This window comes from Lissotriton helveticus, chromosome 7, assembly GCF_964261635.1.
Source record: "Lissotriton helveticus chromosome 7, aLisHel1.1, whole genome shotgun sequence".
Lineage (NCBI taxonomy): Eukaryota > Metazoa > Chordata > Amphibia > Caudata > Salamandridae > Lissotriton > Lissotriton helveticus.
In genome coordinates, this window is record NC_136068.1 from 1,929,741,737 (window position 1) to 1,929,769,527 (window position 27,791).

The 27,791-nt window shown below is 44.0% G+C and overlaps 1 protein-coding gene across 1 annotated transcript; it reads left to right on the forward strand.

The window, feature by feature from the left end:
* Positions 1–27,791, forward strand: LOC144770916 (uncharacterized). The gene is made up of 2 exons (XM_078655732.1): positions 1–165; positions 23,946–27,791. The coding sequence occupies exon 2, from the start codon at positions 24,184–24,186 to the stop codon at positions 25,186–25,188; it is 1,005 nt and encodes a 334-aa protein (XP_078511858.1). The 5' UTR covers positions 1–165; positions 23,946–24,183; the 3' UTR covers positions 25,189–27,791.

Here is a 27,791-nt window from a genome sequence, read left to right on the forward strand (position 1 = left end):
GCGCATGCGCAGTGCGAGTCAGGAACACTGCCATTCTTCCTGGTTGACGTTACCGGGAGGGAAGGCCCGGACCGAGGCGGAGAGGGAAGGCGCGGCCGGGGCCAGAGCCGTGGAAGGAGGGCCCGGACCCCTCGGCGCCTGCGGGCCCTGCGGGGCTGCTCTGCGGTGGGTGACAGCCTCCCTTCCTTGTAGTACCTCAGGTCCTCTCTCTGCCCCGGGCGTTGGCAGTGACTCGGCCCGAACCCTTCCAGCCTCTCCTCTTTCACTCCTTCCCAGCTGCCCCCCCACAGCACGGGCGATCAGATCCTCGTCGCCAATGTGTTAACCCTGACCATCCAACGCTGCCAAGGGTTTTAGATTGCAATGTGTGACATTTTTCATAATTTCAGTAAAATTATGAGTGACATTTCAACGACGAGTGACACTTCCTGGCAGCAAAATCAAGCAATGAAGTGAAACATATAAATACAGGGATGTGGAATTTAATACAATATTTACCTGTCCAAGGGGCAGCTGGCGTCATAAATTCACTTGTCCTGTAAAAACATCTACTTGTCCATTGGGCCATGTAATGCGGCAACAAATTATGGCAGCAATTTTAATATGTAGGAGCTCTGATAATAGCCTCTCTGATTATGCCAGGGCTAATACTATAGTAGGGCTTGAATACTAGCAATTTCTTTATTTTACCACCTTTCCGCAGATCTACATCTGGAGAAAGCAGTAAGCAATAGTTCCGGGGATGAAATGCCCTTTTGCGTCTGTGCAATACTAACTTGCATGTTGTAAGGTTTTCCATCAGCTCTTCTCTCATATTTTTTCATGCTGAGAAAGGATTGGACATTTACTCCTGACAAGGGCAGAAGTAAAACTTCTTCCAGGGTTGGAAAAAAAGTAAGCTTGTAAACGCTAAACATATTTTTGCATGAGAAAATCACAGATGCATATTTGCTAGTGGTAAAATACAGTTCACAAATATTTTCTAGGAGTACGATTTCCTGGTCTACTTCTGTAAATTCTTATGAATTCATTTAATACATAAATCTGCATTAATGCTAAGACATATACCATGGGTGCAGTTTTATGACTTTCTTGAAGAACTGGGCCCCTAATTAGGTCTGGTGTTTATTTTTATTAAAATTCTCTCTCTCGATACATCTATCGCCTGGCTTCACTTTGAGTGACAGCATTCTGCTCTTTCGCAAGGAACATATCGGCTCACAAAGTAGTTTTGTTCAGTGCCAGGAACTATCGTGGCAATGTGTGCTTTTTCAGACCAGAAAATATTCTTGCTTTTTGCAAATGTTTGTTACAATAGTGAGGGCCTGGTAGCTTCAACAATAATAAAGTTTTACAAGGGCCATGTCTAAACAAGACATGCTTTAACAAAACCAAAAACATAATGACCACCAATGTCGGACCTATTGGCTTTTCCTATTCTTCTTTAATTTCATATTTCCCATTATCTTGTTGAAATTGGTTACACTGAATAGTTTTTGAAAATACTAGCATCCATCATTAGATTTTACTATATGATGCTTCAAAGAAATGGTACCTAAAACTTTACAGTTGTTTAGCAAAACATTTTTTTACCTAGTTGCATTTTTTATGAACATTTTATTTTGAAAGCAAAAAATCATCAATCTTGCTTTCAAGCTTCTGCAAATATTTGCATGTAATCAGAGAGCATTCTGCGGGCATTATTGCTAGCCTCGTATTGCTAAACTCTGCAAATGTATGTACACATTTTTACTAGAACCACTGTCAGTAGTGGTTCCAGGGGCCTGTGTTTGACCTCATGGTCACAGGTCCTGGTGGGTCCATTCAACCTTTTATCCGAGGTCGATAAAATGAGTACCATTGAGTTTGGTAACAATACACATTTGTTATTCAGCGCCAAGATGCCTCCGGATGAACGTGCGCTTTACAAATACATGTTATGTTATGTTAGTAGTGCTGTCCCAGCTTACAACCTTTAGATACTTGCACAGGTGCCACCATTGCCTATGTAACGTTTGTTCTTGTGTTTGAGTGTCTGCCATTTATTGCAGTACTATACCTCTACTTGTACTTTGTATGCTTTTGTAACCTGCACACATGTCACTTTTTCCTCCTGTAATGTACCGTTTGCTACCTCTTGTATTTTGTTTCCTCGCAATTGTCACTTTTGCCTCATGTAACTTAACGTTTGCTTTTGTAATTTGTTCACTTGTAATTTTCTCCTCATGTATCAGTACTGTTCCCATTGTGAAACGCTCTGACACCTTCGGGGAAAGTCCGCGCTATATAAAAACGCATAAATACATTTGGACTCGCCCTAATAATAAAGGCTTTGCATTAATGAACCAAAAATAAAAAGTTTGAACAGCATTAACATATGGACACAAAGATTAACTCATCTGCAGACAATTTCCTACCCTTCTCCATAATGTGGTACTGTAAACTGGGAACCAAAGGGTTTGTGCTTCAGGGGGTTAGGACAACTTGTCCCAGGGACAAAATAAACTTAAAAACCTGGTGTCCTTGACCTCCAAAAAATGGCCTGGGTGTCGGGCTATAGGAATTCCACACCCCTGATAAATATCAGAAATTATACTATAAATATCAGAAATTACACCTATTTGAACAATGAGAAACTCTAATAAGATCTCAAAACTGTGGCAAAGCATCAGAAATGGAAGGACACTAACCGGAGACAGACTGCGTGACTGCAGTTCTCAGTAACAGAGGACAGGCAGGCACTGCAGCTGCTCAGAAGATGATCTCATCGATCTGATCATCCATGTGCTAGCTAAAAAAGCACATTTTATAGCAAAGCAAGTGCAACTCTGAGATTATGCCGTCACCTAGTCTCATTATGCTCTTATTTCTTTGTGACCTGGAAAGCCAGCGCTGCCACAAGATAGCTGTTAAGGTTTCAGATTGCTTATGTGTGACAATTCCTTGGTTGAGTGTGCTTGTTGTGACAATTCATAGCCTTTGAGTGACACTATAGAAACCAGCAGTTATGTCTTGTGCCATTCTGCACACATAGCGAGTATAAACTGTGTAGAAATAACTGAGTGCTACCACTTGTTTGCTTGGCAATTAGGAGTTGCATCACGCTGCTTAAGTAATCAAGAACATTATCACATGAACGTGCAGCTGCATTATATCACTGTGTGCTTTGACTTCAGGCATTTAATACATCAGTCCCAATTAGCAGTAGCCTGACATGATTAACAGCCAATCTGTCAGTGAGAAAGTGAAAATACAGGCCCCAGAATGTACTGTGCTGTTGGCTGTAAAGCTAGGACTGATATACAGTTTTCACCTCACTGCCACATAGCAGCTATCTTATGGCCACACTCACACTGCATTACAAATAAGAATTCTGATTGAATGACATCCCCCATCGTCAAAGGAATTTGCAATATGCATATGCAAATAACTTTTGGAACAAATATATATAGAACCCCAAATATCAAATGCATTGTCCTGCTTCTGTGAAGTTTGCTTTTACTTTCAGATGGTTGTACCAGTCATGCCCCATGCTACTGACTAACGAATTGAAACTTTTGACTGATGTCTTTGCTTTAGCATCATGTCATGATATGCCATAAAGTTGATAACTCAAGTATCATCATTATGAATTAGAACTTTAGTAATCCATGGCTCTTATAGACAACCCCTGAGGGCACTCTGTGATTTATAGCTTTCTTTTTTTATTTGCTATTGCCTGTTGCCTAAAAATTAATAACTAGCTCAAAGAGCACTACGTTCATTCGTCTCATCCTACATAATTGTTACTAAGCTTCAAGACCAACAAATAGTTGAACGAATGTTCGATGGGACTGTTTCACCACCAATAGACCTTTAAAATAAAAAAAAACATAGCTACGTTATTCCATTCCTGATTTGCTATTTGATGTAATGCGCTTAAAAACACGTCTACAACTGCATGGCTTATATTTGAAGGTTTGAACAATGAAAAGTAAAGACATGCATGATTTTGTTGGTTTGTCTTTTAATTTGCCTTTTTCTATTTATGCAAACTGTTCCTTTGGCTGGAGGCTTGCTTTCCAGTCCCCAAAAGCAACTTCTTAGGGTGATATTCTCAATTTACAGCAGTGGTGGCAAAAATACAGTCAGTGCAGAGCCAGACATCAAACAGCTGCGGTACGCAGAACACCTTATTAATAATAAGGTCTTGTCTTACCTTGTTCTGTCCATGCCACACTCTGTCCTCGCCAAGCGGATGCAGGGGTCCTTTCAGGTCCCAATATGCCCCTGCGCGGGGCGCCCCAACCTGCTAAACAAATATGTTTAGGCTTCTGAAGCAGACGTCACTCCACCCATTTGGGTGGGGGGGCAGGGAGAGGCCCGAGCAGGTGCTGTGTCGCTGTCACAGCTGATCATGACCCCCTCAAGTGCAGAGAAACTTTCCCATCAGGGATTCCAACTCTGACACCTTTGTCAAAACTGGCCGATCTGTGGCTTGCTGATTTAGTGTTCGGCTCCGCTCTGCTCACATTGTAAGCCACTGATTTAATAGCCAGTGGCAGGCCGTGGTTAAAATGGAGATCATAAGGGACACAGACAGTTCAGTGATCTGATGTTGCCTAATAATCCTTAATCATCAAATGGTTTACCTTCTTCCTTTTCCTTGAGCTGCAACGTTACAAGCCGTGGAAGTTTTGCAACCACGCTGGGCCGGAGTTCAGAAATGGACTGCAGCAGAGGAGCATTTATATGGGTTTTTTCAAGTGCGCACAGAGTCACATTCCGCTCTTCTTCTGGAGTGTCTTACTCAAGAAGGCGGAAGTGCCACTAACAATATTTGAATATTTTAAGTGTGAACAGTAAGCACACTTAACCCGTTTGTTGCTTCGAACGTTCTGCGCCAGTGGTGAACGTTCGAAGAAACGGGTGCAGCCGCGTCGGTCAACGGACGTGCGCAGCACTGGCAAGGTAGTGCTCGCGACGACCGTTTGGCAAGGTAGTGCTTGCGACGACCGTTGGCCGACGGCAGCACTAAATGGGTTAACATCTCATTCCTTTTTTCGCGCTCAGGGATATGCTCCTGCCAAAGACGAGACCAGAGGAAACACAGCCTCATTCAATTACTTTCTTAATTTAGCAGCCCTGCCCGCGCTGAAGATCCGCAACTACATCTGTTTCAGGGAGGATGGGTGGGTCGTCAGAGGGAGCAGTAGGAAAAGAAACAATATATTTACCCTGGTTAACAATAACAACGGGTGTTCAAAGCCCAGCGCCGGCAGCATTGATTTATTCACTGGCACTGCAGAGTGGCAGTGGGGAGATTAATTGCTGTGCAAAAGCAGTTTTCTTGAAGTGCTGCATGAGCCCTCTACCGTATCTGGGAGCTATGTATGCACGACAAATGCAATTTAATGTGGTAATGCGGACACCAGCATTAAAATGCATTAGTCTAACGCCTGATGCGTGGTACTTGGCAGGGCTGACCATCCAAGATCGTAAGGAATGAACAATTGAAGTGTAATCATCAAGCGAGGAGCTTTGGAAAACAGCCCTCTCCATGAAAGTCCCAGATTAACTGACCAAAGGAACCGTTGAGTAGAATCTCTCATGATTAAGGTCCAGAATGCCCAACAACCAACATTCTTACACTGACATGTCTAATGCTCTATGTGTATGTAACAGGCAGTCATGAGGGAAAGGGTGAGTAGTGCTTTGAAGACAGCTGTCTTCCAACTTCTGAGGGGCGTACCTAAATGACCCACCAGTCGCAATAATGGTTGGTAATAAACGCTGGCACTTTGGGTGTCCATGTATATGTATTAGCTGAAACTCATCCCACGACATGGTATAATTTGAAAGTGATTATGGTAATTTTATATATATATAGTTTTTGATGAATTTCGGAAAACATTTTTTCAAAACGAACTTTATAATGTCTTTTTTACTGTAGTACAAGTTCATGTAAGTTCATACTTTGGAATTTTAAAATTCTCCATGTTTGAGATCTTAACAGCACTATTTTGCACTTATTCTTTGAGCTGCTATGCATTGCTTTGCACATCCTACGATATATGTAAAATCATGTAAATATCATTTTTAACCAAGTGGAAAATTTAGTCTACCTGAATTTTGGTTAACGGATTTATCCGGATATAATTCTAACTGCTAGTTTAGGCATTGTAAGTTGATGACATTTATGATTCAACAGTATCCTCATGATTCGATTGTAGATGAATCAGAGGATAATAACTAAATACAATTTAATGCATGACGCAGTAATTTTGGTTTCCAGGTAGAATTGGATAAAATTTGTTTTTAACATCTACAATGTCCACATTGTATCTAAGAAATCTTATAATGTACAGCCGCCAATTTTGTAAAGATAATGAAATTGCAATTGTAACATATGATCATATACAATGAGACTGCTAAGTCTTTTTTCCAGCTTGGTTATAGCTGATTAGACCATGTAGTAAGTAATTTATTTAGCATAGTTACTTAAAACCACTGCAGTACAAAACAGTTTAAAAGAAAAATTTGTTAAAACTACATGTTTGATAAAATCAGCATATCACAGTCACTTTTCCTCAATTCAATTTTGCGCAGGATGTCTTCCTGGTGCGTTTTTTTTTTATTTTTGAGAGATTTGATTCTGTTTTCTGTTATAAAATATATATATATTTTTTTGCTATCCCGGTATCCTCATGTTCTTATGAAATCAGCAATGACAGTGGGTGATGTAATGTTTGGTCAACTATATCGCACCCCTTAGAAATTAGTTTTTTGGCATCTTACTTTCCACTGCCTTCATAAATTTAACAAAACTGCAGTATCAGCTGGGGATCATGGGATGAAAGCAGGCGAGAACTGCGTTCCTTCGTGTACCTACCTCCCTTTGGTTAAAGTGATGTTTCAGCAGATATTTCCGTTCGTCCAGCAATTTCTCGCAGGAGCAAATCAGGTGCAGCATGTCCTCTTGCGCTGAGCTGCATAACCGACAAAGGGAGCCAGCTTTGGTTTTTATCCAGAGTGGGAAGTTTTGAATGCACGGTAGCAAGTCTAACCTATACTTTAAGAAGCACATTTTGACGGATTTTGCATAGCCCACGCCAAAGTAGCTCTGTGGTGCAATCGTTGAGTAAGAGTTCAGGGTCATCCAGCCGTGCGTTCTTTTTGAAAGGGCAGCCTTGTCTTGGACCCACGATTGTTGTTTGATTAGACCATGTGACGTGGGCGGGATGTCAAGCAGCATTTAAAATGACAAAAACAACATTCAGTGTTTATGTGAACAAGGGCTTTTGAGCCCGAAAAGCGTCATCTGTTTATGCTGCATTGGATGGAAAAGGTTAAATAAATCATCTTGCCTACAGAAGTGGTCCGTTTCTCTGTCTTCGCCGCCGTGCTTTGGTGGAAGTAGCCGGAGTTGTTGTTATATATATATATATATATATATCTTCATACCCTAAAGAAGAACATTGTGGGGGTAGCACTCCCTTCTGTTGGATGTTATGTTGATCTGTATAGCACACTAATCACCCGAGAAGGTATCCAGGTTCTTGCATCGGTGTGTTGTCCCCAAGGTGCTCATACGAAGAGCCAGATCTTCAGCTTCTTATAGAACTCCAGGAGTAAAGAGGAGGCTTTGATGTGTTGAGGGAGGTCATTCCATGCTTGGGTGCAATGTAAGAGAATGAGCGACCTCAAGTTTTGATTTTGCGGATGCGGGGAGTGGGTGCAAGTGAGGACGAGGCAGAGCATAGGTGTCTGGTGGGTTGGTGAAAATGTATGCTGTGGTTCAGGTATTCTAGTCCTGTGTTGTGTAGGGCTTTGTATATGTGCGTAAGAAGTTTGAATTGGCTGCACCTAAGAATGGGGAGCCAGTGAAGCTTCCTGATTTGGCTGTGACATGGGAGGTTGAGTATGAGTCTTGCTGAGGTGTTCTGGATGGTCTGGAGTCCGTGTAGGAGTTGTTTGGAGATACTGGCATGTGAGTGTTGCTGTACTCCACCAAGCTGGTGATGAGTGCTTGCGTGATAGTCCTTCTGGTGTCCTGAGGCAACCATTTGAGGATCTGTTGCAGCATTCATAGGATATGGAAGCAGGATGTGATGTGCACATTGCGCTGATGTAAGCCATCATGTTGAGCTAGATTTCTTGCATGGTCTGTGGGTGTGAGTATTGCTCCTAGCTCTGACAGTCATCAGATGAAGTACTGTGGGAAGGTTTTGTAGCCAAAGACCAGTGCTTCAATCTTGTTGGAGTTGAGCTTCTGGCAGTTGGTTTGCATCCAGTCTGCCATGGTCATGCAGTTGATAAAGTTAGTTCTGGTGCTGGTTTTCTTGTCACTCGAACGAGTTTGATGTCATCGGCGTAGGTGATAATGGTGATGTCTCGTGATTGGATGATATTGGTAAGCAGTGTCATGTATATGTTAAAAAGGGTGGGGCTGAGGGATGAACCCAGTGAAACTCTGCATATCAGTTTCTTGGTTTCTGATGTGAAGTGTGGCAGTCTGACCCTTTGATTCTTCCTTTGAGGAAGGAAGAGATGCATTTGAGAGCGGATCCTTGTATGCCAATGTTCTGGAGTTTCCTGATGAGGCGTTTATGGGGGACAGTGTTGAAGGCCATGGAGAGGTCGAACAGGATGAGGGCTGCTGTTTCTCCTTGATTCAGGATGATTCAAATGTCGTCAGTGGCTGTGAAGAGTGCTGTTTCAATGCTCTGGTTCTTACTGAATCCTGATTGAGTGTTGTCTAGAAGGTGGTGAAGTTAGAGTTGGATTGTGGCTGGATAGGGGAGCAGGGATATGGGTTGGAAGTTGCTCAGTTGATTCAGGTCATCTGTGGGCTTCTTGAGGAGGGCATTGATTTCTGCAAGTTTCCATTCATCAAGGAAAGTGACAAAGGAAAGTGGTGGAGGTGGATATGATGTGGGTCAGGGTGATGCTGATTGGTGATGTTCCCAGATTGTAGAAGTAGTGGGGACATGGGTCCATTGGTGCCCCATGGTGGATGGTCAGCATGGTTGATGCTGTGTCGTTTTTGGTGAAGGATGTCCATTCGGCCAGGTAGCCATCTTTGTTGGTGGTGGGTAGGTTTGTGATGACGTCTCTGGATTGGTGTGCGAAGTAGCTGTAGATGTGTGTGATTTTGTTGTGGAACTAGTTGGATAGGTTGTTGCAGAGTTGCTGGGAGGCATTGATGTTGGTGACAGTGTCTGAGGGCGAGGTGAAATTCTTAACGATCGAGAAGATCTCCTTGCAGCTGTTGGAGCTTTCCTCAATGCGGTCCACTAGTACTCTTTTTTTGGTGTCTCTTATTTGCTGCTGATAGCGTCTGAGTGCAGCATTGTAGGCAGTTATGTCGGCGGTGACGTGGCTGGCTCTCCATTTCCTTTCTAGCTGTTTACAGTGTCATTTGGTGTCTCAGAGGTCTTTTGTGTACCAGCTGACCTGTTTGTTTGATCTATTATTCTTGATGGGTGCATAAATACTTAACATTAACAGATTAATAAAGTGGACATAAAAAAGTTATTTAATTTTCTAAGCAGTCGCAGACCTCCTGAGTAGGCCTTGCGGACCCTCAGAGGCTCCTGGACCACAGGTTAAGAAGTTCTGCTATAGAATGTCTGTGAGGACACCTATTAGCTATCAGCTACAGTGCTGGTCTTTCATGACAAAATGCTGTAATTTGTCACGCTCCATCATTGAGATTTATGATGTAATAGGGTCTTCTATTTGTGATGTTGTCTGAGACATTGTGAAAGGTACACAGATGGCATTATGGCTGCATATCTTTTGGTGAAGTCAATTTTATAGGCTTTGGAACACAACCACAACATGCAGTCATCTGTTTTTTGTATGGATTTTTTTGTTGTAATAGTTTGTGTTTTTAGAATCCATCTATAACATCTTTTCCACCTGTAGTTTTATGGATTTGTAATTATTAATTATAAATACAAAGTGAAAACAATATTAATGTACTTAAAGAATCCCCAAAGGGAGCTGTGCAAAGTTTTGGCACAACTGGATGTTGTCAAAGGTGGTCTTATCAGTGATGTTAGCAATTATGTCATTTAACATGCTGTTCTGCCTGGTTTCTCAGATTAGATAGGACCAGCTCATCAGAGCATTACTAACTCAGCCAGAACGTTACCCTCTCCCCCTCCCTAGGACCTATTTACAACAGGTAACAACATACATCTACCACCTAAGGACAGGGAATTCCTAAGATGCATACCATGTACCTCCTATAATATCAGCAATCGGCGGCCTCGCGGTCCCATACGAACCCAGACCTCTCTACCCAGACGGCAGTATCAGAATCGGCGGCCTCGCGGTCCCCTACGAACCCAGACCTCTCTACCCAGACGGCAGTATCAGAATCGGCGGCCTCGCGGTCCCATACGAACCCAGACCTCTCTACCCAGACGGCAGTATCAGAATCGGCGGCCTCGCGGTCCCATACGAACCCAGACCTCTCTACCCAGACGGCAGTATCAGAATCGGCGGCCTCGCGGTCCCATACGGACCCAGACCTCTCTACCCAGACGGCAGTATCAGAATCGGCGGCCTCGCGGTCCCATACGAACCCAGACCTCTCTACCCAGACGGCAGTATCAGAATCGGCGGCCTCGCGGTCCCATACGAACCCAGACCTCTCTACCCAGACGGCAGTATCAGAATCGGCGGCCTCGCGGTCCCATACGAACCCAGACCTCTCTACCCAGACGGCAGTATCAGAATCGGCGGCCTCGCGGTCCCATACGAACCCAGACCTCTCTACCCAGACGGCAGTATCAGAATCGGCGGCCTCGCGGTCCCATACGAACCCAGACCTCTCTACCCAGACGGCAGTATCAGAATCGGCGGCCTCGCGGTCCCATACGAACCCAGACCTCTCTACCCAGACGGCAGTATCAGAATCGGCGGCCTCGCGGTCCCATACGAACCCAGACCTCTCTACCCAGACGGCAGTATCAGAATCGGCGGCCTCGCGGTCCCATACGAACCCAGACCTCTCTACTCAGCGGCAGTTTATCCTATGATTACCATTACATAAAGGGATCAGTCTTACTATTCATCAGGGGTATAGAACTACAGTATTACCGATCACACAACGGTTGCCAATTTGGATAATGTACAACTTATTCTCTAATTCAAGGGGCTCCTCTCTCCCTTATTCAGTTACCACTTACCTGATCAGGGTTGGCATCTGTTCAGTGCCTTTTGTGATCTCACCACTGAAAACAGGCATTATCAACAATTGAGCAATCCGGTCAGTTTTATGTATCGGTAAATCAACCTCACTGCTATTCAGCAGGAGCACCTTAATCTCTCCCTGATAGTCACTGTCAATGACTCCTCCGAGTACTTGAACACCTTTCACAGCCAGCCCCGATCTAGGGGCGATTAATCCAAAATTCCCAGTGGGTATACAGACACCAACACCGGTTTCAATGATGACTCGATCTTTACTTTTTATAATAGTATCATTCATGGCATGCAGGTCTAGGCCTGCCGACCCTGGGGTCGCTCTACATGGAGCCAGTGCTCCGGGGGTAATTTCCCAGTACATCACAGTGTCACCAATAGAATTGGGCTTTGCATCAACATTCGGAGGAAATAAACGCATCAATGGAGATTCAGCATTTAGAAAGGGCCGATTATTCAAAATTAACAGTGCCTGGAACAAATAATCCCTCCAATTTTTATACTTGTCATCAGTCAATTTTCGCAATTGATTTTTCAGCAAACCGTTCAATCTTTCAATCAGGCCCGAGGCCTGCGGGTAATATGGTATATGAAACACCCATTCAATATTATTTTCCACACAAAATTCCTGCACCAATCTTCCACGAAAATGGGATGCATTATCAGATTGAATTTGGAATGGGACACCATAATAAAGCATAATCAATTCCAATGTTTTAATGGTATTCACTTGGGTAGCTTGTTTACAGGGGAAGGCCACTAACAGGCCACTGTATGTATCAACAATGGTGCAAATGTATTGACAATTTTTACTCATAGGAAGTGGACCAATATACTCAACTTGCCAAATTTGAGCGGGCAATTTCCCGCGATGTAAATGACCTTTAACAATTTGAGGCACTTTCCGCTGTCTAGCATGCTGACAAATGGGACAATGCAAAATAATGTCTTTGATTAAATCTAAAGGAATATATATTCCTCGATCAGCGGCCCACCTGCTAGTGGCTTTCTCTCCATAATGTCCTGCTTTCTGGTGGGCCCATTTCGCCAATCCTTCCATATCAGAATCCTGCATGTCCACCAGTGCCTCAGCAATTTTAGATTTTTCATCTGCAATATTATGAAAGAATTTGTCAAGGGAATCTATTGGGGTATAAGCATCCACATGAAAGATTGTAACAGTACTTTGCGGGAGCATTTCCCAAATCTCTTGCCATAATTCTTTTCCCCACAGTTCTTTTGAATGCAATTCCCAATTATGGGAATGCCAAGTCGGTAACCAAACTGCCAATCCATTGGCAGTAGACCAGGAATCAGTAAAAATATGACATGTGCCAGGTAACTCTTGTTTCAAAACTTGATAGACAGCATAAAGCTCAGCGAATTGGCTGCTCTTTCCCTCACCAGTTGTACTCAGCAATTTTTGTGTGATCGGATTATAGGACACTGCCTTCCAATGTCGTTTTGTACCTATGAACCATGCCGAACCATCCGTAAACCAAACATGGTTTCTGTCCTCCGCAGATAGATCATCAAATGGTTTACCCCACTTAACGGGGGATTCCTGTACTAAAGGTACGGAACATTCACTCTCCGTCTCAACCGATGGCGCCCGCGCCACCTGCTCATGCAAGGATGCAACTCCTTTTGGTCCCACACGTGCCCTGTCTTGTATGTACCATTTCCACTTAATCACACTCGCCTCCTGAGCGTGTCCAATTCGGTGAGTTTTCGGCGAACTCAAAACCCACTGCATGATAGGAATTTCAGGTCGCAGGACCACATCATGTCCCAAAGTTAATTGCTCGGTATCCACCAGAGCCCAGTAACATGCAAGCAACTGTTTCTCAAAAGGTGTATAACGCTCACCAGCATCAGGTAACTTTTTGGTCCAAAAACCTAACGGTACTTTACTTTTTCCTTGTTTCTGCCACAAACTCCAATTTGCATAAAGGCCTTGTACAGACACATTCAAATCCACATCACCATCGCACACAGGCCATAAATCCAAGGCATACTGAATCGCTTCTTTTGCCAAACTAAACGCATCTTGCTGTGGTTTACCCCATTCAAACGCATTCTTTTTACGAGTGACACGATACAAAGGGGCCAATATTTGACTCAAATGTGGAATATGCTGGCGCCAAAAACCAAACAAGCCGATGAAGCTTTGGGCTTCTTTCCTACTCCTCGGAACTGCAAACTCAAGAATCTTCTGTTTTACCTGTGGGATCACTTCTCGGTGACCTTCATGCCAATTAATGCCCAAAAATTTTACAGTCTGGGATGGACCTTGTAACTTATCCGGGTTGATTTCCCAACCTTTCTCACGCAGACACTCAAGGATTTTATCTAATTGGGTCTGAACTTCATCTTGTGTTTCACCTTGAATCAGAACATCATCAATATAATGACATATCTGAATTCTCGAATGTACAGGTACCTCAGCTAAATGCTCTGCCACCAGCCGGTGACATATCGTAGGACTATGCACATAGCCCTGGGGAAGACTTCTAAACGTCATTTGACGTCCGTTCCATGTAAAACTGAATTGTTCCTGGCATTCAGGGGCAATCGGGATTGAAAAGAAAGCATTAGCAATATCAATGGACGCATACCATGTACCTGGATGCTTTTGGATTCTTTCAATTAAAGTCATAATATCCGGTACTGCAACAGTCAAAGAGGGTGTGTACCTATTCAATTCTCGATAATCAACAGTCATACGCCAAGAATTATCACTCTTACGCACGGGCCAAACGGGATTATTCCAAGCAGAAGTAACCGAAGTTATAACTCCTGCATCCACCAAATCCTGAATAGTGGTACTAATCTCTTCATGACCACCTGGAATACGATACTGCTTCTGGCAAACCACTTTTGTCGCCTGGGGAATCTTTATGGGGGGCATTCTTAAACGACCAACCCGTACGGGTCTGGATGATATATAATGTTTAGTTCCAAATTGATAACATCCATCATCCAAATGCAAAGTCATTCCTTTCAGAATGTCAATTCCAATTATGTACTCTAAGAGTGGCACGACTAATACAGAATATTCTTTTCTAGGAATTCTGCCTATTCTCATTTCAAGTGTAGTTTGTACTGCGGGAGTTTCCTTTCCACCTAAACCAGTAATTGTAAAAAATTGGCCTTTAAATTTCTTTGATTTTCCATGAATAAGAGTGGCCTCCGCTCCTGTATCTACCAATGCTCGGGCCCTTTGGATATTACGATGTCTCCAAAAAATTTCAATATCTACATAGGGTCTATTATCTCGGTGAGCCCATCTGTGTACGGGAGCTTGACCTACTTCCTAGTCATTTTTACTGCGTTCTGTCAGCCAGGACAAATCAGGATAAATGTTCTCACGTTTCTCAGGTATCAATATATTATGTTCATATCCATCTCCATTACGAAATGGATTCCTGTCCTCTGTATTGTACTGCGAATTTCGATCGGAAAATCTGTGTCGATCCTCCCTCCTCCTCAACTCAGGGGACTGATCCCTTTCATCTCTACGTCTGCTGTTAACATAATCATCTCTCCCCCTTTCTCTTTCCCCCTATCGCTCTCTCTCTCTTCCACGTCGAGGGGACGCATCACGTACATATCGTCGATCATCACGACGATCAGAACGCACACGACGGTTGTCATCACCGCTGTCATCAGAATAATCACGATCGCACTCATTTGTCCGCACACGCCGGGCACCCTCCTTTCGGTCTAAACCGCGTTTGCGAAACAAGTCCCACAAACGAGTAGTAGTTTCACCATCAATATCCTCCTTCCTCACACCATCAGCCAAGTCACATGTCACGTCTAGTAAGCTTATTGTCTCCAGGAGTACGAGTGTCAGACCGGGACTGTCGTTCAGGTTTAAACCAATCACCCAACTCACCGAGCTGGCGTACAGATTCCAGTACCATAGACAACGCGTTACCAGTCTGATTGATCAATAAAGTCATCATGACTTGCTTATAAGCAACCGGGGAAGAACGAATAATACGATTCCGCACAGAAGACGTCAACAAACCATCAAGCAATCTGTCAGCAGTACTCAGAAAAATCGAAGTTTTCATCACCTCCTCTTTGAGACGTTGTGCGGCATCGCGCAATGTATACCACGGCTTGTCATTCACAGGCCAGTCAGATTCAGTAGGGTACTTTTGATTACAACCCTCAGTCGCCAACTGAAGCAAACTGATTTGACCAGCACCATTATAATTACGAAAATGATCTTGAACAGTAGAATCCGAACTCAAGGAACAAAATTTCAAAGAATCGCCAGCATCCAACATAATGCCAGCAGCGCCCAGTTCATAAAGGCGCACCATCCACGTAAGCAAGGTCTCACCTGCTCGCTGTCGAAATCGCTGCAAAATATCACTAATTTCCTGTTGAGTAAAATCCTCCAAAGAGTCCAAAGGAAGACCGTTCGGATTACCGGGAGCCTGCTGCAACTTCCTACGAAAAACAGGATGTACAGAGACCGCAGGAAGAGCATCACAAGGAGCCCGATTAGGGGAATAATCTGTATGAGAAGTATCAACACAATGCAAAGAGCGATCGTAGTCGCGGGACTCAACATCTGTAGCACAAGAAGCAGATTTAAAAGCCTGTCCGGAGCGAGAAGACTCGCGAATGTTAGATTCCTCATCCGAGGAACGAGAATCACTCGAATGCCAGATATTACCATCCCATTCATCAGGATTCCAATCCAGTCCGGCTTTCGCCACGACCAGTCGCACTTTCCGTTTAGAAACGCGACCACGACGATTCTTGTATTTATATCGTGCAATCCGAACAGCCGCCCTTTCAGCGATAGTCTGATACGTTTCAAGTTTGTCGGCAAGCAATTTATTTTGACACCGCAACAAAGTATGAGCATTTTGAATTTCAACAAACTTCCGTTCCATTTCCACATGCTCTTTCTGCAATTTCAACAACCTCTCATGTACAAGCCTGTACGCAGACAAAACAATCCAACCTCTGCACCCTAAAATAGGAAGCTCCTCACCCTTCGCTACTGGCGCCTTCTGCAAACAGGAAATCACATCAGCCGGCTCCGCCAGCTCCAGACAAGAATTCCAATTTTCACTCAAACCAGTAGAATCAGCCCACTCGCGGGCCAAGGCCTCATAAGGCGTTGAATCCCAGCCGGGAATATCAACAGGCAACTTAAAAACAGATTTGGACTTTCTCAAAAACATCCTGACAAAACAAAAACTATACACACAATTATATACAAATAATATACAAATGAAACCACGTACGCGCCGAGTACAAACTCAAAAACAACCACAACGCACACAGGTTTCGTAAACGGTTCGTGACGCCAAATGTTCTGCCTGGTTTCTCAGATTAGATAGGACAAGCTCATCAGAGCATTACTAACTCAGCCAGAACGTTACCCTCTCCCCCTCCCTAGGACCTATTTACAACAGGTAACAACATACATCTACCACCTAAGGACAGGGAATTCCTAAGATGCATACCATGTACCTCCTATAATATCAGCAATCGGCGGCCTCGCGGTCCCATACGAACCCAGACCTCTCTACCCAGACGGCAGTATCAGAATCGGCGGCCTCGCGGTCCCCTACGAACCCAGACCTCTCTACCCAGACGGCAGTATCAGAATCGGCGGCCTCGCGGTCCCATACGAACCCAGACCTCTCTACCCAGACGGCAGTATCAGAATCGGCGGCCTCGCGGTCCCATACGAACCCAGACCTCTCTACCCAGACGGCAGTATCAGAATCGGCGGCCTCGCGGTCCCATACGGACCCAGACCTCTCTACCCAGACGGCAGTATCAGAATCGGCGGCCTCGCGGTCCCATACGAACCCAGACCTCTCTACCCAGACGGCAGTATCAGAATCGGCGGCCTCGCGGTCCCATACGAACCCAGACCTCTCTACCCAGACGGCAGTATCAGAATCGGCGGCCTCGCGGTCCCATACGAACCCAGACCTCTCTACCCAGACGGCAGTATCAGAATCGGCGGCCTCGCGGTCCCATACGAACCCAGACCTCTCTACCCAGACGGCAGTATCAGAATCGGCGGCCTCGCGGTCCCATACGAACCCAGACCTCTCTACCCAGACGGCAGTATCAAAATCGGCGGCCTCGCGGTCCCATACGAACCCAGACCTCTCTACTCAGACGGCAGTATCAGAATCGGCGGCCTCGCGGTCCCATACGAACCCAGACCTCTCTACCCAGACGGCAGTATCAGAATCGGCGGCCTCGCGGTCCCATACGAACCCAGACCTCTCTACTCAGCGGCAGTTTATCCTATGATTACCATTACATAAAGGGATCAGTCTTACTATTCATCAGGGGTATAGAACTACAGTATTACCGATCACACAACGGTTGCCAATTTGGATAATGTACAACTTATTCTCTAATTCAAGGGGCTCCTCTCTCCCTTATTCAGTTACCACTTACCTGATCAGGGTTAGCATCTGTTCACATAGCAGCATCTGACTAGAAGAACAGGTTACCCTCTCATACAAGAACACGCAGCACATGTCGGTTCACTAAGAACTGGGGTACTTTATTTCTCATTACAATAAATAATCATATAACACCACACTACAACACATAACCTGCAAAGAGAAGTGAAAGATTAGGTTGTGCACTCTAATAAGAAAGGGTCGACATCACCTTATTAATATGAAGTCTGCACTCAGCAGTCATCTAGATTCCCTTCTCGTCTGTTCCTTGGCTCGTCTTGAAGTCACACCTCCGCAATCACGGGTACACGGCTGCACCGCTATGCGCTGTTCCCTTCACCCTTCTCCAAGTCACTGGAACCTTCCTCTCATCGGCTACTCTCTTTTCCCTGGCTGTTCTGCTAAGAGAGTATCTGTTTCTCGATTCTTCTCCGCCTTTGGAATGGCGCCTGTCTTCCCTGGAATAAGTAATAGCTTTGCTGCTAACGGCTAGATGCCGCCTACGGACTGACCCTACAACTGTCTCGGGCTTTCACTAATATAGAAGCGTGTTTCTTCATGGAAAATTCCGGCCAGTAACCTGCCGCCCACCAAATTCTTGTACCTCCCCGTACCAAGGACACGTTCCCAGCCGGCCGGCCTGATGTTGTGTCTTCGGCATGAAGAAAAATACAATCCTTCGACAAGGGGATGAGAAATGAGAATGAGAAATAAAGCCTGAACCTGTTCTCTCCAAGCGAACAACACCTCATAACTAAATCATTACACTTGACCTAGAAGCATCCCAAGCTGCCGGAGCAGAAAGAAAGATGGAGTCTCTCCCGTTTGAGGCCTACCAGGCCCGAATTCAGCATAACTCCATGGAAAGTATAATAATACCCTAACTGAAGGACGGATTATCCCTAATACTAACTAATCTATCCCCTAGCCTATGTGTATAAGCCCTAATCTAAGGAGGAGAATACAGAATTATATCAAAGTGCCTTGTAAATAGGCTCTATTCACTACTCTAACCCTTGCACTGGAATGATAAGAGACTGAAGTCACCTTCAATCACCTTTCCTCAAAAGAGGGCCGGGAAAATCGAGCAGAACACATGCCGTGAATCATATGTGATGTCATAAGCAATGCATGACAAGGACACATATTATTGGTCATCTTACCCAGCCACAACTGGCGAATTTCATTTTAATATTTTAAAATGTATTTATGATGTGGTTGTTACAATGAATTTCTAACATTTTTTAAAAACATACGTTGAGGTCAAACCAACGTCTTTTTAACCTTTGCTTGTGCATCTTGGGTTCTTTAATTATAGGCCACCTCCAGCGGTTCCTTACATTAACCTCTTATTTGCAGCCAAACCCCACTGTGCGTGACCTTTGCCATGCACATACACCGCTAAGGATCTGTGTTTGCTCTCCTATACTCACATGTTCACTTGTTTGATTCCACATGAGTTTACATGGCTTTTCATCCTTCTAAAGTCGATAAAATGAGTACCATTGAACAGAGGATCTTTGACCATTCAATAGCACAACTAAACTTTTCAGTGAGCTTACAGAGAGCCCCCTTTTCGGTCACAGGCTGCTCTGAAGACAGGCAGTAGCAGTAAAACACACTACTGTGTGTGTCACTACACTGTCCGAACACCGCTATCTTACTGGGACATGTGGTATGGTAACAGTTATGTATTACACTGGTGGCCAAAGGAGCTAATGTGCCTACACCAAGGATCTGTGTTTGCTCTCCTATACTCACATGTTCACTTGTTTGATTCCACATGAGTTTACATGGCTTTTCATCCTTCTAAGGTCGATAAAATGAGTACCATTGAACAGAGGATCTTTGACCATTCAATAGCACAACTAAACTTTTCAGTGAGCTTACAGAGAGCGCAGAGTAGTGAATGCAGAGTAGTGAATGGAGAGTAGTGAGTGCCGAGTAGTGAGTAGTGAGTGCAGAGTAGTGAGTAGTGAGTGCAGAGTTGTGAGTAGTGAGTGCAGAGTAGTGAGTGCAGAGTAGTGAGTGCAGAGTAGTGAGTGCAGAGTAGTGAGTAGTGAGTGCAGAGTAGTGAGCAGTGAGTGCAGAGTAGTGAGTAGTGAGTGCAGAGTAGTGAGCAGTGAGTGCAGAGTAGTGAGCAGTGAGTGCAGAGTAGTGAGCAGTGAGTGCAGAGTAGTGAGTGCAGAGTAGTGAGTGCAGAGTAGTGAGCTGCCTCAAGTGAAGTACTCTGGTACCCAAGGATGACTAGCAAACAATATTATTCACAACGTTGCTTACTATTCAGCAACATTTGACAGTTTGCAAATCATCTTTATACAACAATTCAGAGTTTGATAACAAGTTAATGTAACACATTGTAATATACAATGCCAATAGCTCAAACTTTAAAGCTGGGAGACCTATTGCATTGTAAATGCTTGTCTTTAATGTTGTTCTTCAGGGGATCCTTTTGGTACACTTCAACTTGTGCCGGGGACAGAGGATTCACCCTCTGCCCCCTTTTGTCTCTTTTCTGTTATATTCAGACTCTGGGACACAACACAGAGTCCTGAAATGCATCAGCAACAGATGTGTTATTGTTCCTCCAGCCAGTCAAAGAACTTCGAGTCAGAAGTTGGCTGTGGATGATACAGAATCAAAATGACTATCGGGAGAGAAGGCTCTGACTCTGCACTCACTACTCTGCACTCACTACTCTGCAGGTCCAGTCAGGTTTGAACTTTTTTTCAAAGTGTTGGGCTCACAGGAGGGGGAAAACCTCGGTTCACTGACGTTCCCTGATTAACAGTCCAGATATTTCTAGAATTTAACCCGTCTCTGCCCAGAATAAAACACTTTTTAAATGCTAATTTCTCAAAAACAACTCTAGGGATTTACACTAAGCAAATAAAAGCACTTCCTTGAGTAAAAATCTACCTGCATGCCAGATTTAGTATAGTTCCATTTTTCTGTATCAGGAGAAAAGACTATTATGGGGAGTAAAATAGGAAATGCTACTTTTGGGACCAGCTCTGTTTTTCTGGCACATGCTTGACAGATCTACATAAAACATGGGCATAACTTTGTCATCAAACAAAAGATTTGTCGTACATTTTGCGAGTTATTAAGAAAACACAACATACCTTTCCATTGGAAACTTCACTAGCTATAATTACACTGGGCGATCACCACATTTGTACTATATATAGATTTGCTTATAACTTTCGAGCCGTTGGATAAATATGCACAAAATTTGCCACACTTTTATCATGTTCAGCTCACTCAGTAGTTTCACATACATAATGCATCAAGGGGACACAGTTGGGAATGTGTCAAAACGTATTAATTTACTAATTATCGTGATACAGTTTCACGAATCCTCAAGAAATTTGGCAGAGATTTAGCTTGTTAAGACTTCTCTTGGTGTGCTGAGTTTTATGCAGCTCAAGAAGGATGGAGTCAAGATATATTTTGTATGCTAATAACCTTGGTGCCCCTTTACAGGTCTGCATTGACAGATCCTTATCATGTTTATCTGACTCTTGATATATTGAAGTTCATGCAAATCCAACAAGGAGGGCAGAGTTAACTCCTTGCATGCTCATGACGAGCTCAGCTCGTCATGAGCGACGGCGCTCCGGTGCTCATGACAAGCTGAGCTCGTCATGACCGCGCCCGTTCTGTGGAACGCTCGCACGCTGGGCGGATTCCCCTGCTGTGCTGAACGTTCCATTGGAACGGGCGCGGTCATGACGAGCTCAGCTCGTCATGAGCACCGGAGCGCCGTGGCTCATGACGAGCTGACCTCGTCATGAGCATGGGGGCGCTGTACGCGCCGCCCCCCAGCACAGCGGGGAAATACCCCGAGCAGCGAAGGGGTTAAATGAGGCGGGTTAAAAAAGGTGTCGATTTGCTAATACTTTTGGCACTGGTTAACAAATGGACATGATATTTGACAGGCTGTAAGCAGGTTGAGCCCAATGAAGCAATCTCAGGTTCCAGCCAGATCTGACCAAGATGGCAAATTTAAAAGAGGACACCATTAATTGATTGCTAATATCTGTGGTACTGTATCAAGGGCCTGTATCAAATTTGGCAGGCACTTAGCATGTTTAGCCCACTCTTAGTAATTAGAGTCGCATGCAAATCAGTCAAGGGGGGGGGCACAGTTAATGGGGGCATACATTGTTAATTCTCTTGTTAATGAATCCGCATGGTATTTGAATGGCTGTAAGCAAGTTAAGCCTGGTGCCGGGATATTAGATTTCAACAAGAACCGATAAGCGAGACAAAATTAAAAGGACGGGCAAAGGTAAAGGGGCCATTGACAGCTGTGATTGGCCAGGCCCTTTTGGGCTCCTGTGAGGCAGCGGCTGTGTGTTTTAGGTGTGGGCTAGAATGCCTGTGGGTCTGGAGGGTGTGCCACAGGGTTTTGGGGCTAGATCTAGCTTAGGCCAGGCTTTGTGGCCAACCTGCTACAGGCCCTGGGGCACAGTTTTCAGCTGCACATATCACCGGTACTTCCTGGTATGTGCTAATAACCTGAGCAGTGGTTAATGAATCAGCATGCTATTTGACAGGCTGCTAATTAGGCCCACTGAAGAAATCTTAGGTTTCCGATAGGTCAGCGCAGGTTTTCTATCTTTAGCAGGAGCTAAGATTCCTATGGGAGTTAAAATGGGAAATACGGCTTGTTTAACCACCCCATTGTGACCTCTCTTTTATGATTTTCATGAAATCCACAATATCTAGAATAAGCTGGATGTGGTAAATACCTACCTAGTGGGGTGCAGATCTGTAAAACGGCCCCAGTCATTAGCAAATTATTTTGATCTTTTGACACTTAACTGCGCCGCTACTTTTCCGACCTGCATGAAACCGAACATTCCTACCCTGGATTTAAGAGACTGCCACATTAAATACATCTTCATTAAAGAGAACCAAAGTTATTAGCACATGATTTCATTTTTCTCCCCTTTTAGCTTTGCCCCCCAATCGATCTGCACAAAAGTGCTGTACCCACAGGAGATTAAACACCCTAAATGCCAAATTTCGTCTGGATATTTCAAATGACGCCACGGTTATTAGCTCAAGAGCACTTTTTTTTAACCCTACCATTACATATGTCCCCCTCCACCTTGACAGATCTGCACAGATTTTAAAATATGAAGAGTAATGTAAACATTGAAAAATAATCTTTAACATTTTCTTCAATTCAATAGTAATACAATTAACTTGTGCAGGTAATGTGTAACCTAAACATTTTAAGCATCTACAGGATTTTTACCAAAATGATTTAAAGAATGCTAAAGTTATAAACAAAACACAATGACAGCACCATAGACACTTTCGATTGAATCCTGAAGAGTCAAAGTGGAGCTCTGAAGTGAGGCTTACATTTGAGCATTCCCTGGGTGCAGTCACCAGTGAGTGGGGAATATCCCTGAGCACGTTACAAGGAAGAGGGAGGGGCAGGGATTTGCCACAACTACTAGAGCCCCTGCTTCAAGGGGATTGTGTTATTGCTCATGAATGTCATTTCTACTTTGGATGTGTAGTTAGAAATAAAAGACTTCCTTTTCTTATTGAACTGGACATTGATGTATTGTTAGTACTGTGTGCACTTTGTGAATGAGTATTATTCACTCGCCTGTATCTACACGTACCATGGCCCACACCAAGGGAGCCTTTGACTGCTCGTCCACAGCTATCACTGTGAGTCAAGTGCAGAAGGGGTTCTTGGCCTAGCTGCTCAGGATCTATAGTAGGTTGGGCCCCAGGCCATCAGAAGTAAAAGGCCTCAACCACATGGTTGGGCCCAATAGCCCCTGCATGCCCCTTAGCCCAACAGATATGCACAAATCTTGTCATGTGGATGTACATTTTCTTGCAAAGTTTCATCCTGAATTTCCTTACCTGTGCTAAAGTTTTAGAAATTCTGATCTAACCATAACTACACAATTGCTATTGCTGGGCAGAGGTTACATATTGTTAGTACAAGAATAACATCAAAATACAGCAATAGGCAACTGAAAGGTAACCAATGAACCTTTGAGAAGGGCCTTCCATTGTGAGGCAAAACATGCCGCTGTGTTTTTAGTAACTTTTGATTTGTTGGTGCTACAAACAACATTAAATCTGCAGGCTTTGTGGCAGATCCATGGTTGTGCAGAAAATGCAGCAGCAGCAGAATGACATAATTACAGAGGCTCTGAGTATGATGTGAAAATATAAAAATACCGTTTGCATATACTGCACAAAGAATTGTAAAGTAATACCTGAATTTCTGTTTCGATTTCACAGATGGTTCAACAATGGACAGAGACACCAAAGATGGATATTTTGAAAATTGCGCTGTTTTGACAATGGAGACGCCCTCCATTGTCATGACATGAGACCAGATTCGAGAAGATGGATGTGAACAGCAAACCGGAGCAAATGACATTTTTTAAATGTCAAAGTTGTTTCAGTCATTTAACGCACTCTACTATAAATGAAGATTTGCTGAAAGCAGTTGTAGCGAATAACCTCTAAATTGAAAATGAGCAAAGAACCCGAGCTGAGGGGTGTGAAACTCATAAAATATCATCAAAGCACACATCAAAACAGAACTGAGTATGCCTGCTCTGAGTGCAAGAGATCCTTCCTTTTGAGGGCAAACCTTAGGAAGCATCTAAGAAAACACCTGGGTTTGAAACCACACCCGTGTACTGAATGCGAAAAGACGTTCAATTTAAAGAAAGAACTTCTTCAACATTTGAGAACACATTTGGTTCAGGAGCCTTTTCAGTGTACTGAATGTGAAAAACGGTTCCACCGAAGAGGACATCTGACGGTGCACTGGCGAATGCATTCTGGGGAAAGGCCTTTTCAGTGCACAGAATGCGACAGAAGCTTCATTCAGAAAGTGCATCTAAAGCGGCATCTGAGGGTACATTCCGGAGAGAGGCCATATCGTTGCAATAAGTGTGGGAAAACGTACACTCGTAAGGAATATCTTATTCGCCATCAGCGACTGCACGCAGATAAGAGTACGAAAACAAAAAGAAAAGGTTTGCGAGGGAGGCAGTTTAGATATCTTAAATTTGGACATAGTTTTACCAAAAAGAACTATTTTGTTAGTCAGCAGAGAAAATACAAACAAAAAAGTGCATTGACCATGAGGGGAAGACTGTATCACTGTGACAAATATAAGAATGGCATCCAGGTGCAAAGTAATTTCAGTGAGCCCCTGAAAGCACCAAATCAAGACAGAGAGGATCGTTGCACTTATTGTAAGAAAACCATGAGACAAATCAGCAACCACATGAGAAATCACAGATTCTGGAAAGGAGTGCAACCACACCAATGTACAGAGTGTGAGAAAAGCTTCACTCAAAACATGCATCATCTCCTTGAGGAGAAAAAACACACAGGAGAGAAAACTCGAAAAAAACATATGATAATAGCCAGGCTGTTAGAAGTGTCAGTCACCAATGAGTACTTCACCCTGCACAATAGAAATGACAGTAACTTTCACATCACAGATGCATTTGGAGATAAGTGATATACTAGAAAGTCTTACACCTGAGAGAGAGACCCACCCACCCACCACCACCCACCCACCACCACCGCCACCACCACCACCACCACCACCACCACCTACCTACCTACCTCCCCCTCTCCTTCCCTCTTTGTCCCCATTCCGCACTCCAGAGGTGAGGGTTCAGTTGGAGTTCTGCGATGAACTAAAATAGAAAGAACCCTACGTGATCCAAATCATGAGAGGAATTGTTTTTTTATATATACAGTTAATGTTTGTTTTGTAGGACAGATTAGCCCACCGTGGGCATTTGAGCACTTTTACATTACAGACTCTACATTTAGGCAAAGATTGGGATACTGAGAACATTTTTTTTAAAAAAGGGTGAAAATTATCGTTAATTTCAGATAGTTCCTTTGTGAGTGGCCAACCATTGCCCTTAAAAGGAGGCGGCGTCAGGTTCCTATGCTTGTTAATGTATGTTCTTTGACTTTGACAAAGGGTATATCCCCTCCAGGGCCTTTAAGGGCACTATACCTTTAATCATCAGAGTCTTAGAGTATGTTCAGGAGGGCTGGGGTTGAGGGCTAGCAGATAGGGAAGGATATCAAGACTACAATATGCGTGGGGGTATTTTAGAAAAGAATGTGGTTTATTTTGTAATAGACAAGACAAGGAGGAAAAGGGGAAAACCATACTACTTCAATGGGTGAGGTCCAGGTAAAGGAACCATTTTATTAGTATTTGGAATTGGGCTAATTTATTTATGCATTTAAGGATACTGGAAGCAGCACTTAGGGCCTGATTTAGAACTCAGCGGACAAGTTATAATGTCACTACGGTGACAGATATCCCGTCTGCCGAAATATAAATTCCATAGGATGTTGTGGGATTTATATATTGGCAGATGCCATATCCGTCACCGTTATGACAGAGTAATCGTCCGCGGAGATCATAATCAGGCCCTTCGTTTTTAAGTGTATCTGAGAGCCAGTGAGCAACTCCAGTTTGAGAAGGGACGTGCAGCCTACAGCGTGCCACATGAATGATATAGTTTCAGTTCCTACACAGCTGAAACAGATCACGCCTGTCTGATTCTGCAGTGCAGAGACTGAGAACAAAGAGGGCGGAGCTGGCCTTGTTCGAGTAGGAGATCATGACCTACAGACAGAGCACAACAGCGTTCACCAGTGACCGTTACCTCACTGAGCCTTCTTGTGCAAATCTGATGGTGTATGGATTCCCATAGAATGAATTAACTCCTTGCATGCTCATGACGAGCTCAGCTCGTCATGAGCGACGGCGCTCCGGTGCTCATGACAAGCTGAGCTCGTCATGACCGCGCCCGTCCCGTGGAACTCTCGCACGCTGGGCTGATTCCCCTGCTGTGCTGAACGTTCCATTGGAACGGGCGTGGTCATGACGAGCTTAGCTCATCATGAGCACCGGAGCGCCGTAAAAAACTTGTAAAAAACACCTGTGTTTTTTACGAGTATAAAGTTTCAGTTCCTACACAGCCGAAACAGATCATGCCTGTCTGATTCTGCAGTGTAGAAACTGAGAACAAATAATGTTATTACCCTAGCACCTGTACACCAGGTGTTTTTACCAGTGCAGTGACTTGGGAATATCTCCAAAGCAGAAGATGCTGTCAAACTACCCAACATTCCAGCGAATCTCAAGGGGTGTGTCGTGGGCCCTAAGGGTCCCCATCAAAGTCTGAAAAAGAAAATGCTATACACAACAAGCCACAGGATTTAACCACTTTTAGTACGTGTAGAAATTAAATACTAAATATAGCTTTATTCAATATTTCTGGACCTTATCAAAGTATCAGACATAATAAGAAATAAAGATAGAGGAACCCTAAAGAGATCATAGATGTAAGGAGCTGCAAATGTAAAGCCATGTCATATTAGAAACCAGGGCAGGGACCTTTCAATCCAAGGAAGGAAAGAGAACTTGTCAGGTGTGACTCACCAGTCTAGATACTGAGGTCAAGGAAGACAGTACACCTTGAGTAAACCCAGCTTCCGTTTACATCTCGCCTTCAATCTGCCATCGATGTGATGAATGCAAAAAGAACAATTGCTGGACAGAATGCAGAACAATGTCATAAATTCACCCCAATACAGAGATCTGGGCCTAAATCCATGTTTTTTTTGCTCCCCATGCCATTCCAGTTTGGACCCAGCCATATGTAAATCAGTCTTGACCCTGTGCCCCATGGGAACAGTCCAGCCCGGACTGCCAGGCCAGGTCCTCCCTGGACTGGAAACAAGCATAAATCGATGTGATGATCAACATTGATCTATTTCAGCCTTTTAAGGAATTGCACTCGCTTGAAGTGTCTTTCTCGATTCTTCGTGTCACACATTTTAACCCAGTTACAGCAGTGTCACGAGTTTCATAGAAATCCGTTGCACAAGATAACCTTGGAATAAGACATTTCCTGCACATTTGCACCTATGGATAAACTCCTTTGCATGGTCACAGCTGACGCAGTCCTGCAGTGCATCATTTGTATCAGCACGTGGTTAGATGCACTCTGCATTTTGTCTGAAGCTAACTCTAAATGTTGTATGGTAAAGCCACTGTGTTGATAATAAAATGACTATTTCTGGCAA